The 14,687-nt window shown below is 34.2% G+C and overlaps 1 protein-coding gene across 3 annotated transcripts in view; it reads right to left on the bottom strand.

The window, feature by feature from the left end:
- LOC145246173 (uncharacterized) overlaps positions 1-14,687 on the bottom strand; it is a 422,674-nt gene that overhangs the window by 297,456 nt on the left and 110,531 nt on the right. For all 3 annotated transcript variants that reach the window (XR_013863104.1, XM_080108045.1, XM_080108046.1), the window contains exons 6-7: positions 12,039-12,166; positions 8,092-8,242 (exon numbers count right to left, since the gene is read on the bottom strand). Coding sequence is in view for 2 of the 3 variants with exons in the window: in XM_080108045.1 (XP_079964171.1) it covers positions 8,092-8,242; positions 12,039-12,166 (279 nt within the window). In the remaining variant the exon portion in view is untranslated. The remainder of the gene's footprint in view (positions 1-8,091; positions 8,243-12,038; positions 12,167-14,687) is intronic.

Here is a 14,687-nt window from a genome sequence, read left to right as displayed (position 1 = left end):
CAGTGGATGAAAAACGTGAAATATTACGTAGCATCTTAATCGATCACAATGAAAATATTAATAACGACGACAATTACAGTAAAACTTCTGACGGAAATATTAACCAGACACGTCGATACCCAATAAGGGAGCAAAAAAGGCCAGACTTCTTACAAATTTAAAAGATACAAGATTACGCCGTGGATTACTGTTACTCGTTGAACAGTGCACCGGAAAGTTATAATGAGGCGATTAATTCAGAAAATCACCAAGAATTGGAACAACCTATGCTATCCGAATTGAAAGCTTTATCTGAAAATAACACATACGAAATAGTGGCAAAACCAACAGATAAAAATATAATTTCTTCACGCTGGTTTTTTTTTCCAAAAAAATCATAGCTTCTGGCAGTGAAAATTTTTAAGCAAGATTTGTTGCAAAAGGTTTTTCACAAATTTCTGGAGTGGAATATTTTGCAACATTTTCTCCAACGACAAATTTAACGACAATTAGAATTTTATTACGACTTGCCGCCCAATTCAATTTAAAAATAAATCAAATGGATGTAAAAAATGCTTATTTAAATACTCCGATTGACTGTGAAATCTACATTTACCCTCCAGAGGGATTTAAAATGAAAAATAAAAATTGGGTGTGGAAATTAAATAAATCGTTATATGAATTAAAACAAAGTGCCCACAATTTGAATTTACCACTCCATAATTATTTAATAGAACACGAATTCAAGGAATGTCCCGTAGATGCGTGCATGTATACCAAAAATGTAGGTAATAAATTGTTGATTTTGTTTTTTTTGGGTTGACGATATATTACTCGCCTCTAACTGTGACAATACTTTAAAAGATGTAAAAAATGAATTAAATAAAACATTTAAAATGGATGATCTTGGACGACTGTCATGGTTCCTCGGTATGAAATTTACCTGTGAAAATGAAACTAAAACTATGAACCAATCATGATACACTGCTCAGGTTCGGAATGCAAGATTGTAATCCGCGTTCAACTCCCGTCGAAATGGACATAAATAAAAATATAGGGACCGAAACAAAATCCATAGATCATCGAATATACAGGGAAATGGTAGGGAGCCTCATCTACTTGATGACCGCAACAAGGCCTGACATATGTTACACTGCAACAAAGCTATCTCCAAACTTATCGAAACCGACAATTAAGAACCTTAATCGTGCAAAACAAATCCTTCGTTATCTAAAGGGAACCAAGGACCAATTTTAATATTTAAAAAGTCTACACTACCTCTAAATTTAGAAGGATTTTCAGATTCAGATTGGGGTAACTCTGAGGATAGAAAAAGTATAACGGGGTATTGTTTTAGACTGTCAAAGATTGGACCTATGATCTCTTGGAAAACTAAAACGCAACAAATTGTTGCCCTTTCTACTTGTGAAGCAGAATATGTAGCTCTTACACATTCTGCGCAGGAGGCAATTTTTCTGAACACCCTTTTAAAATCTATTTTAAAACCAGATCTAAATAAAAAAAAACCCTACTGTAATTCATTGTGATAATCAGAGCAGTATCTTATTAGCAAATAATTCAATGATTCAACAAAGGTCGAAGCATATTGATATCAGATATCATTTTATAGGGGATTAAATAAGTAAAAAAAAAATCTATTGCTCTTACTTATGTAACATCTGAAAATAATATAGCCGACATGTTCGCTAAACCTATAATAAGAATATAATTAAGACATTTTACACGCCCCATTTTTTGATATAATGGAAAAATCCTTTCGGATTCAATTTTGGTTTGACTTAAGAATAGGAAAGAAAATTAAAAATAAAATAAAAAAATTTTTTTAAATGAAAAAAATCTTATTGGTTTATTTTTATTCGTTTATTTATTTGTTTATTTTTATTTTTATTTATTTATTTATGTTTCTTTCCTTTGCTCAAGTCAAACCAAAATTGAATCCGAAAGTATTGTTCCCTTATATCAAAAAGGGTGTGTGTAAAATGTTTTTAACCCCTAATGGGGGTAGTTATTTATTTGCTGCCAACCACAGCAAAATGTGGCACAAGGCCGGAAGGTGGAGAACAGGCAAGCTCCCCTAAAAAAAAAATACACTCTCGATTCAACAAAAATTGCCTGGGCACCCCCGCCGGCATTCCCAGGTAGGGGCGCCTCAGGCGACACGCAATTAACCTGCCCCACCGGAAAGCCTGGTGACAAGGCCTGGGGGGTAGACCTTCTAGGTAGTACCCAGGCGGTGTACGTCAGTCCGACAGGAGCAGGTCGGTTCCCGGCCCCTCACCTGTCGGGCTGAGTGTCTAGAACGGATTCGTGACGAGTAGGACTACCCTATCTCCCTGCAGCCGAAGCCGCTAGGAGACACATCCCCATCAGACGAACTAATGGGGGTAGTTATTTATTTGGTGTCCACCACACCAAAATGTGGCACAAGGTCGGAAGGTGGATATAAGCAAGCTTCCCTAAAGGAGGGGCACTCTTGCTTCATCAAAAATTGCCGGGGCACCCCTCGTCGGATTCCCCGGTAGAGGCTCCTCAGGCGACAAGCTATTAACTTGCCCCACCGGAAAACCCGGTGGAAAGGCCTGGGTGGGTGGACCTCCTAGGTAGTACCCAAGCGGTGTACCTCAGTCCGACAGGTGCTGGGCTGAATCTCGGTCCCTCACCTGTCGGGCTGAGTGTCAAGAACGGACCTTGACGAGTACGACTACCCTGTCTCCCTGCAGCCGAAGCCGCTAGGAGATTCATTCCCATCAGACGAACTAATGAGAGTATGTGAAGAATGGATTCGCCAATCATTTTTTTAACCAACGGCTGTGCTAAACAAACAATGAAAACCTTTCAAAATTATTATAAAATTGTCTAATTTTGGATTCAATCAGTTCGCCGTTAACTAGGCCACGGACCGCATTTGATTATTGGCTGCCATCTTGGTTACTGCCAATTACTGGCCTGAAATACGCCGCCATCTTTGTTCAACATAATGTCTCAAAACTTAACAAAACTCTTCGTCCTTTCTTCGGCGGACGTACTCCCTACCATCACTGCCTTACCTATCAAACTAGCTTTCGTCACCACACATTACTATCGAACAATATGAAGAGTCGTGATCTGCATTGCATCTGACGAAATCCAAACGGCTCTTTGTCTTCTTTAGATAAATCATGAACTTGCGTCTTGCAACACAGCCTCGAAAATAAAATTCCTTTAAACTGTTCTTAACAGTGGAAAGAGTAATTTTTAACAAGATTACACTTGCTGAATATAGGGAGCCGTTTCTTTTCTGTTTCTGAGGCTGCTGATTTTAATAGCATTGCCGTCCACGTAAGAAGTAACACACGGACGACCAGATTAAGAGGAATCACGAACATTGCCGGTGTTTTGGTGCTTTGACACAGTCATTCTTACCGTTTCCTTCATCCGATTTCAATCTGCGGACGATTTCTCTTTTAGATAAACTGGAAAGGTCGGAATTAATGAGCCCCTGACGATCACTAAGAAAAAGTCGAGACATATGGATTAAATGTTACGTTGTATAACCTGGAAAAAGAACAATTAAGATAAGAGATGTTTTGTTGCCGAAAATGTAAATATTTTTAGCTGCTTTTAAGTTCATTTGTTGCTGCAGTTTGTTTGTCGTACTCTCGACTTAAAGCAAATTTTTTAAATTGACGTGAACACTATGATACTTCAATGTTCAGACCATTTTTGGTGCCACTATATATATATATATATATATATATATATATATTTTTTTTTTTGCTGCCACTGTTTATATATTTATATATACGTATATATATATATATATGTAAATATATATATATAAATATATATATAAATATATATTTAAATATATATATATATATATGAAAATATATAAATATAAATATATATATATAAATATATATACATATAAATGTATATAAATATATATGTATATTTATATATATATTTTGCTGCCACTGTTTATATATATATATATATATATATATAAATATGCATATAAAAATATATATATAAATATATATAAATATATATAAATATATATATATATATAAATATATATATATAAATATATAAATATATATAGATATAAATATAAAGTTAATGATAAGAAAATTGATATATATATATATATATATAAATCATAATTATTATAGTAAAATATTATAATTATTACAGTAAAAAATAATTATAACAGCCCCTTTAAGAAATTCGTTTCTTATCGTTGAGCACTTTCAGTTGAATTAAAGTCGGTCAATTTAGCTCTTATGCATAGATCATTGTATAACGATTAGATCACTGTCTGACTGACGTAAATGAACATTTAAAATTAAGATGTTTAAGTTCAACGTTATTTTACGCGGTTAATGGTAGCCGAATGGATTAGGTCTTCGCTAATCGAGCCAGAGATGTCTCGTGTTGCGGGGTTCAGATCGTTCGGCTGGTATCAATCGTGACACCCTGCACTGAAGATTCCCGAAAGGATGAAACACTAGTGTCTGTAGGTATTTAATTATTATAGTAAAAATAATTATATATATATATATATAATTATATATATATACATACATATATACACATATATATACATATAATTATATATATATACATACATATATATATATACACATATATATATATATTTTTTTCTTATCATTTTGTTTAAACTGGTAATTCGGCATTGAACAAGGTGCAAAACATTCACCCATTATCTCATATATTCCACTTGAAAGATATTTTTTAAAGATTCAAACCGACCCTTCACGTGCAGTTGTGTGAATCTTTCTTGCACTTCGTTTACCGGATATATTTTCTGAGTAGATTTTAAAATTATTGTTCATGAGTCTGGTTACTCCTGTAATTATCGGAATGATTAAGATATTCTTGAGATTATTTTATATCTTTATCTCATACTTTAGGGTTTCATTTATCTTTTTTCTTTATCCCAGCACCATAAGGACAATCTCTTCTCTTAGTGGTTTCTTCTTTATCCATCTTGTCCCATATAACTGCCAAGTATAAATAGCTCGGTTTTCTATGTACGCAGCCTTAAGAATTCAATAGACATATTGACTGGTGTATGACATATTGCCAATTACTCTTTCTTTTTCCCAGAACTTGTTGCTGCATTCATTATTCAACTTTTTTGCGAATCACCCAATGGAGTCATTTACGCACTCCATTGTTCCCTATTGTAAAGTAGCCGTGCCCCAGCAGAAATTTACAGCTAGATGTCAGGTAGCTCATATTTTCTACTTCTGTGTGGCAGAACCTGCACTTGTGATTGCTTGAAATATATATATATATATATATATATATATATATATATATATAGATATATATATATATTTGGTAAAACTGATAATTAGTAAAAACCTGAGGAGAGTGCTAAATACTATTGGAGAGGAAATATGTGTTTTATTTTTTTTTATTACCGTTTTATCTGGTTACACATGTTTCGGATGTTGAGTCGTGTTTACGATCTAACAGCCTCATCAGACCTCACAGAAATAGTTGGTTAGTATTAGGAATAATTGTTTTTAGAAGGAATACGAGAAAAAAAGGAGCGGGTTTTGGGGTAGGAAATAATAAAGGCGGGTAATGACAATATTTCGGTTTTGAAGGTTAAAATATATTAGGTTGTATTGTGTGTGGGGGGAAGCAGATTCAGGTAGGCTTGGGTGGAGATATGTGGGTATAGTGAGGGGGAGGTGGAGAGAGGATGATAAAGAGAAAAGTGAGGGGGTAATGAGAGGAGGGGGAAATAGGAGTTTCAATTTTTGGGTTTTTAAAACTTTTGACTACTTTTTTCCTTGTTTGATAAGGTATATTAATTAGATGAGAGGGAGAGAGAGGGGGAGAAAGATAGATGGGAGGAAAGGGAGAGAGAGAGAGGGAAAGGGTTAGTGTAGCTGCCATGTTTGTCAGTTACAATGTTTCATTTACGGTTTTCGTGGTCGCTGTTAATTTCATAGTGGGTTGTTTTTAAGCAGCTAAGAGTTAATACAGACGTTGACGCACGCATAAACACATAATACATATACATACATATTATACACCAATATGTAGACATATAGGCACACACAAAAAACAATGCCCATGCAGACGTGCAGGAATCTACATGCCCACATATGCACTCATATACGCAATTCTCGTACACATATATATACTCGCATATATATACAGTTATAAATACATGCTCACACATATATAAATATATACATACACCCCTCCATATACATATACGTGGATATACGGATCTGCAGTAAGGAGTAGATGCACACATACACATACATAGACATATACATACAAGTACATACATACGCACGGGCTCATGCACACGTATACACAATTACATAAAAATACATATTTATAAAATATAACTATACAGACCTATATAGGCACACATATATATATATATATACATATATACACAAGTATATACACATCCATACATACACATATATACATACGCATACCGGCATGTATACATCTATACCAAGTAAATAAAGTAAAGTTATGATAAATAAATAATAATAATAATAATAATAATAATAATAATAATGATAAATAAATAAATAAGTGAGTACATGGTTTAATTTAGTTAAGTTAGTTAATACTGCGGGGGTTATATAATATATATAAGCATATACAATTATACAAGTATACATATTCATAAAATATAAACATACATACACATACAGACATATATACATATACACACAAAGATGCGTATATTTATGCTGAGTAAGTAAAGTAAAATTAGGGTAGATAAATGAATGAATAGATAAAGGATAAATAGGTAAGCGGGTTTAGATAATTCAAGGTTAGGTGGACATGTTGAAGTTATGTTCGAAATGCATGTTGTTGATTTAATTTTTAGGGGTCTGTATTGATTTGCTTTGCTTATTGGATGGGGGTTATTTTATAATTTCTAGGAAAACAAAAAGGGGGGAGGTAAAAGGGGATATAAAGGTTTAAAAGTAAATTATTAGGTTTATATACATAGAAGGGGGGCTCCTAACATGTTGCTTTCGGCAGTGGCTATGCTTAACTTTATTTTCAGTGTGAAGTATATATATATATATATATATATATATATATATATATATATATATACCCGTTCACATACACCTTTCACAAGAAAGCTAGAACCTAGAATTAGATAGAATCGAGCAATTGCATCGACAACGGAAAACACCAGACCCCAAGTGGGTTTCGATGTACTGCATCTCATCAGTGACGTGCTCCGACATAGGCGCGAACCCAGGTCGCCGCACGCATGAAGTGTGCAATACTGACGACCTAACCATATGGACCAACAAATAGGTTGGTCCGAAATCGTGTCTGGGGAATCGGTTAATTTCAGTTTGTAGATGTGATATCTACCGCCTGCATACTAGCAGTAACTATCTTAGTTGTATAGGACGCGTTGCTTGTCACGCCGTAGAATGTAGAACTGGATAAAAATATAAGAATTTAAACTCAAGACATAGCCAAGAGGTTGCGGCTTGGTCCATATGGTTAAGTTGTCAGTATTGCACACTTCATCCGTGCGACAACCTGGGGTTGCGCCTATGTCGGAGCACGTCACTGATGAGATGCAGTACATCAAACACCACTTTGGGTCTGGCGTTGTCCGTTGTCGATATAATTGTTCGATTCTATCTAATTCTGGGTTCTAGCTTTATCGTGAAAGGTATATGTGAATGGGTATTTATATATCTATCTATAATCTTCTCTTAATGTCTAATATATATATATATATATATATACATATATATATATATTGTGTATATTTAGGCAGCATAGTCTCCTTTAAGCATATGTTGTTTAACAGCAGAGCATTTTCTTCTTTGACAATTTTCCGTTTTATTTTTTCCAGTTTTCGAATAATCCTTCTTGTGTTATATGTAAAATGGTGTAAAAGTGTTCCGTAGTCTGCGAGCGCTTTCGGCGTTTCCGCCATCGTCAGGTTGGTTATATAAAAAGTCGTTTTAAAATTACGTCGAATGATATATATATATATATATATATATATATATATATATATATGCTTTTAGACGAGGGTGTGTCTATATAAAATATACTCACTGTTGTTCACATTATAAATGATTTTCTTTTGGATCGGATTATTACACAGTAGTTTTACTATAGGCGAATTGAGATATTGAACGCCAGGGTATGTCGTGTTGCAACTGAGTGGAGAGTACCAGATGAAATAGAGCAAAGTGTCTTCATTGGGCTAGAAAATATAACACAAAAGTAAATAATATAAACGTCAGACAAACAAAAAAAAACTGCATTGAGTTAAATTAAAATAAAAGTAACAATCAACAGGCTTGAGGGTCAGCAGCATAAGCAAACAAAGTTTTAAGCGCTGAAAATGGGGAGATAAATCCAACTTAATCTGTTCAATTTTAAAATAGATAATATCTTTTAAAAATTTTGTACAGTAAAAATAGTTAACAACGCAATTTTACTCTTTGTAGAATTCTATTTTCTTTTTAGATGAGAAATGATTGTGTGTATTATTTAGATTTTTTGGACTACTGTTCCTACCTTGAGTGTTATTTGCACAACGTTTTGGTCGATGTAAGCCCCGACCTTTTTCAGCTATCTATTCTCGAAGTCGAGAATTCATAGGATTTTAAACAGGATCCATCATTTATCCTCAAAGTAGTAGTTACTTTCGCATCCCCAGTTTAATATACCTCAAAATATTTTTGCTTTATTGTAGATGTAAATGTCACAGTGTTTATAAGCACCCAGCGTGGAAAAAAATGAAATCAAAACTCACGGAGAGAAGAGTTTTTAATTACCCATATATGTTACATGATGAATCCCATTCGACATCCCAGGATGATATGCGAGTCTGATAATATACAACTGAAGAAAACTTTACGTCACCCGAAACATTTTAAAATAACATTTAAGATGAGAAAAGTAGTCTGGAGAATCCAAATTATACGACCGATTTACGCCTTCTATTTTACGTATATGACGTAATCACGTTGATACACCGGTCTTAGCCAGATCACCAAAGTTAAGAAACGACAAGCCTGGTCACTCAGATTATTATCCATTTGGGAATACTATGCGCTGTATGCATTCTTCGCTTATATCGGCATTGTTTCCAGGCGTCATGTCCTTGTATACTTGCAACTGGAATTAAAACAATGCCGACTCAAGAGAGGGGAGTTAGACATTGCGCAACCTTTACCACAAGAATTTCACACGCTGGCACGCTTCAGTTGGTCTACCAAGACTGAACGGGGCCTTTTCATATCTATTGTCACACGTCTTATCATTTTCATTGTCTTTTTAAGGGCGTCACTTAAGAGTTCAGTTAGGGTTAATTTTGTGTAAAAACTGTTTAAAATACAGTTAAGCTCGTATTATGTTCATTATTTAGCAGAATTCGTTATTGCTATTTTTACTTAGGTAAACATGAGTATTTGCCATCATGAACAATTCTGTCTGGTCACGTGATCCATAATTACACCATTTTACTTCCCAATTTATATGGAACATTTATTTAAAGAAAAATATTCACTTTATTTATATTAAAAAAAAAACGCGTCATTATGATGACAGATAATGTCATCACTCTATTTCGCGTCGAGAATAAGTAATAAAAATATCAATGGAAAAAAATCAATGTAAAGGAAACTGGTTGACGCATACTTGTTTGTTTAGACGTAATGTAGGTACCCAAAACATTTGAAGCACCTAGAATTACAGAATATAATTCCATTAATCTGAAAGTTAGTGATGCGGCAACCGATTGCCGCTTTTATGAAAAGAAATAAAACGGTGTACATAAGCGAGATGCGTGTGAAAAAAATGTATATTGGAGAAAGTGTTTCTACTCGCGTTTTGGCGGACATATTTATGAATAATATATATCTCAGAATGGAGAAATTAAAATAAATTAACCAACCTTTTATATACGTAAACGTTTCGTCTTAATTCAAAACTTCATCGGGATTATTTATTTGGTGAAATGAAATACCAGGAAACTATTTGAAATATGTAATGTATTGCTCGTATTTGTAATGTGAAATGGATGATTACCTGCCAGCATCTAAAGATTTTCAAGCGTTAATGGCATGGAGTGAATGGATTTTTAAAACAATATATAGTAAGATACGCGAACAAGCCGTAGAGAGGAAAGCTCCGAAACGGTGCGTATTCTCTTCTGATGACCCAATATTATCTATAAGACAAAATAACGCTCCAAACATGACTACATAAAGTTTTGAAAGATATGCTATGAAATACCCCCCCAAAGCACCATCCCATAAAAGTTAGACGAGGAAAGCCCTAGGAGGCGCTTTATCTCTCTCTTAACATTAACTTTATCCGAAAAGAAAACAGCTAATAAACATCAGTATATACAAGCCTATAAGGTAAGCTGTTTCTCTCAAATACAACATCTTCTGTCGTTCTCTTGCTTCATGCCGAGTTTCTACTACTATTCCGGTAGTAATTAAAAAAAATATCCTGTAGTTGATACAATATAAAGAGATATGGCGTTGTTCCTGCTCTTTTTTGAATGAATATATCGCTAGAATTCAAACCGTTCGATGTGTATATGAAATGAAATTACCTGTATTATTTGGATTCATCAGACGACTGTTCTCATTTTTAGTGTGATTTTCATAACGGGTCAGCCGTTATAACCTCCTAAATTCTTTAGGTGTATATTGTCGAACTCGGGAATGTTTCTGTCGAACTCGAGAATTTACTTCACGGGGGTAGCGTGTTCTTGTTCTGTCAGCCATGACTGGGTAGATGTCAAAAGTAATTCGCAGTTGTATTATTTATTGCCTTGTTTTATTTATTAACGATATTTTTGTAGTATAAGTTAGTTAACCTGTATCTAAATTTCAAGTTTGTACTTTCAATATACGTTTACTGATTACAGGAGATAAATTGCAGAAACCTTGTGTGCTATTTAAAATTCCTCGCTGATACTTATGTAAAATGAATTTAATAAGTTTAACTTGTTTAAAGATAAAAAAAATAACTAAATGAGTAAATAGTGCATTCAGGGAATTGCTATTCTTTATAACTTAAAATGCATGTAATAATTTTTGTAAGTTAAACAATGTTAGATTATTTTCGTAAAACACGCTTTATGAAGTGTTGCAGGATGTGAGTGGAAAAGGATTTACTTAGTAAGTGTTCGATTATTTTCCTATTGTGACTCAACTTGCAGTGAAGAAATTAAGTTTAGTTTGTTATATAGATTAACAATGTATTGAAAGATGCCATACTTTGTCTATACATCTATAAAAGTTAAAATATGTGTAAGGACACTTCTCGACCTATATACTCAATGAATTGTTGATTTACAGAATTAAAATTTGGTATATAAGATATTTAAACATACATTTAATAGGTATCAATCCGGAAAAAAGGCTGCTAAAACGGTCAAAATTGAAAAAAAATGGTGTCTTAGGGTTATCAGATTTTTATTGGTTTTCAATTGTTTCACGATTGCGCATGCGTGGTCTTGAAACGCGACAGCTTCTTTATATTTATATTTATATATTTATCTCTTACATTTATAACTTTGTTGGAAAACACTGATCATGTCAAGCTGGTCTAATTGTTATCGTACTTGAGTTTATTGTCTTTATGTTTGGTTTTCTATCTGAGCTCGAGTATTTTGTTTACTTACAATAAGTGAACTATTTAGAAAAAAAAACCACCATATTTACATGCACATATCCCAGTTTTTTCCGATTTTTACTTCATTTTTTAAAAAGAAATTTCACGTTACGTTTAATAACTGCGCTATTTCTGTTTACAATAAATTAGAATTCTGCATGAACAACCATATAATATTTATGTGCATTTTTCGACCGGGTGACCTGCTAGTCGTCTATAAATTTCTAAATTAATTGGCTTACATTATAGCGTGATGACAAAAAAGCAACGATTGTTATACATTTGTTGTTCTTGTTGATTAAAATGAAATGCTGTTTTTTCTCACGCAGGTAATCAAATCAAACAATCAAAAAATCGCCTACCTTTTCTATATAGACAGATGCTCTCCCATTTGGCGGCAAATTCCCTTTCACTTTTATCTCGCTTATCTCGCCTTGAATGACGTTGAAAAACTTTTTAAACAAGTCATCCTTTCGAAATGGAAACAACACTGCACGAAGGAAAAAGAAAAAAATGTAAATGATGTCAGATGGCATATATTAACGGTGGCGCAATAAAAAGCAGTCCCATCTCTAATATTTCGCTAATAATTTTTTTTTAAGATAAAGGATCCCACTTTAAAGTAGATGCATGGATGTCAACGGGGAGCTCTTCCAGCGTCTTTTATACCACTACAGGTAATTTAAACAATACTAAAAGCAAATTTAACAATAAAAGAATGTTCTCCCTTTCTGCTATATTTTCTGGGTTACTTTTTTAGAGGGTCACCCTGTATATATATATATATATATATATATATATATATATATATATATATATATATATATATATATATATATGTGTGGGTGGGTGTGTGTGTGTGTGTGTGTGTGTGTGTGCGTGTAAAAATATTTAGTGATACAACATTTTATTATATTTTTAAAAAATAATAGGTGGAGTCATATCAATTTGGGAAAATGATTGAATAGAAAGGGTGGGGAAAAATAAAGGAAAAATATAACAACTTTATGAAATAGTAAATAAACTATTCGAATAAAACGAAAGCATTCTGGGTACTTTTCCAACGATTCATTTTCAAGAAATAAATCGTCAGTGAATATCGTTTAAAATAAGAGAGAGAGAGAGAGAGAGAGAGAGAGAGAGAGAGAGAGAGAGAGAGAGAGAGAGATTTCGAAAAATGGCATTGAATAAAATCGAATGAGGGAAAAGGGAGGAGAAAACGTGGAAGAAAAAGATATAACCCTATCGCCAAAAAATATTTGCATGTCATGCCACTAACAAAGCGATTTCTATTGACGAGATGAAGGCATTGCTTTTTAACTCTTAAAAAATTCTAATTTATGCGAGAACTCCTTTGCCTTTATATATAGACTATCACTTCGCCCGGCGTTGCCCGGGTGTTTAGAGGTGTATGTTGAGCAAAAAATAAAACAAAAAGCGGTCACTGTTTTTTTAATTTTGACCCCTATTATTACCCTTCAACATTTATTGTTTTGGGCTCAAATCAAGTTATTAAGTTAGATCCATGTGTAAGGAACCTATATCTAAAATTTCAAGTGTTTACACCTAAATTTGTCGGAGGAGTTTGGTAGAGCTCTCAAAAGTCAAATCGTTGAACTTGACATTTTCCAGCTACGGTATTACTGGAAATGTTTTCTCAATCATTAAATCATTTCTATCTGATAGGTTCATAAGAGTGATGGTTGATGGGCAGAAATCAGAGGCCCATAGTATTAATGCTGGAGTCCCCCAGGGGACCATCCTGGGCCCAACTCTCTTCGGAATCTACATCAATGATCTCCCAAAAACACATACTTAAATAATTCGTTAACATCTATGCTGATGACATGACTAAGTATGGCAACACATCAAAGGCCGTAAATGACAAAGTTCTCTCTGATTCTCTCTCCTCTGATCTTGAGCGCGTGGTACAATGGGGGAAGAGGTGGCTGGTCACTTTTAATACATCCAAAACCAAGCTTCTATCTTTACATCGTCAACGCTCTGATCCCCATCTGGTATCAATTGAAATGGATGGCTCTCGTCTTGGGGAGGCTCTATGTTTTGACAAGCTTCTGGGTTTGACCTTTACTCCTGATCTGAAATGGAACACGTACATCAAATCTGTTGCCAGGGACGCTGGGAAAATGGTGGGATCCTTCTGCTACCCCAGAAGATATCTCACTACTGATGCAATTCTCTATCCGAATAAAAACTAAGTACGTCCCAGGATGGAATACTGCTTCCACATCTGGGCAGGAGCTGCCTTGACAGAGTACAAAATAGACTTCGTGGTTTGGTGGGGGATGCCCTTTTCTCTTCCCTGCAGCCTCTCTCCCACAGAAGAGACGTTTCGAGCCTGTCTTTGTTTTATCGTCATTTCCATAGCAAGTGCTCGTCTGAGCTCTAATCTATCGTCCCCCCTCGCCAATCTTTCATGAGAAACACCCGTCTGGCTGAAACTACTGTCAATAATTTTCCCCACTCTTTATCTGTGCCTAAATCCAAACGTAGATTCCATGAGCAGAGCTTCTTTCTCAGAAGTGCACGATTGTGGAAATCTCTTCCGTTCGCCTGTTTCCCACCTGACTACAACTTGGATGTCTTCAAATCCAACATAAACAAATTTCTGACAAACCGCCTCCTTAAGTAAGACACTCTATCAACTATCCAATACTACTAATAATAATACTATCTCATTGATTACTGTACACGCAATAACCCTTATCCTTGAGTGGCCTCCGGGCCTTGATAACTGGTGACCCCCATGTAATATATATATATGTATGTATATATATATATATATATTTATATATAACACGGTAGTGTTTGAATATATGGGTAAGTGGCAGTTTTAATAATTTAGAACTGCCTTAAAGCTTCACCGCTCACTCATTTTTCGATCCAGTTTCAAACAATTATTATAGTTTATAGATCAGCGTCTCAGCTATATTGTGAAAAAAATGCAATTATCTTTCAGTAAAACAAAAGTTATGATTAATTTTCTGTTG

Source organism: Euprymna scolopes, chromosome 23 (genome assembly GCF_053919585.1).
Source record: "Euprymna scolopes isolate OS-2025 chromosome 23, ASM5391958v1, whole genome shotgun sequence".
Classification (NCBI taxonomy): domain Eukaryota; kingdom Metazoa; phylum Mollusca; class Cephalopoda; order Sepiida; family Sepiolidae; genus Euprymna; species Euprymna scolopes.
Note: the sequence above shows the minus strand (reverse complement) of the source record. Positions and strands in the feature narration are given on the sequence as shown.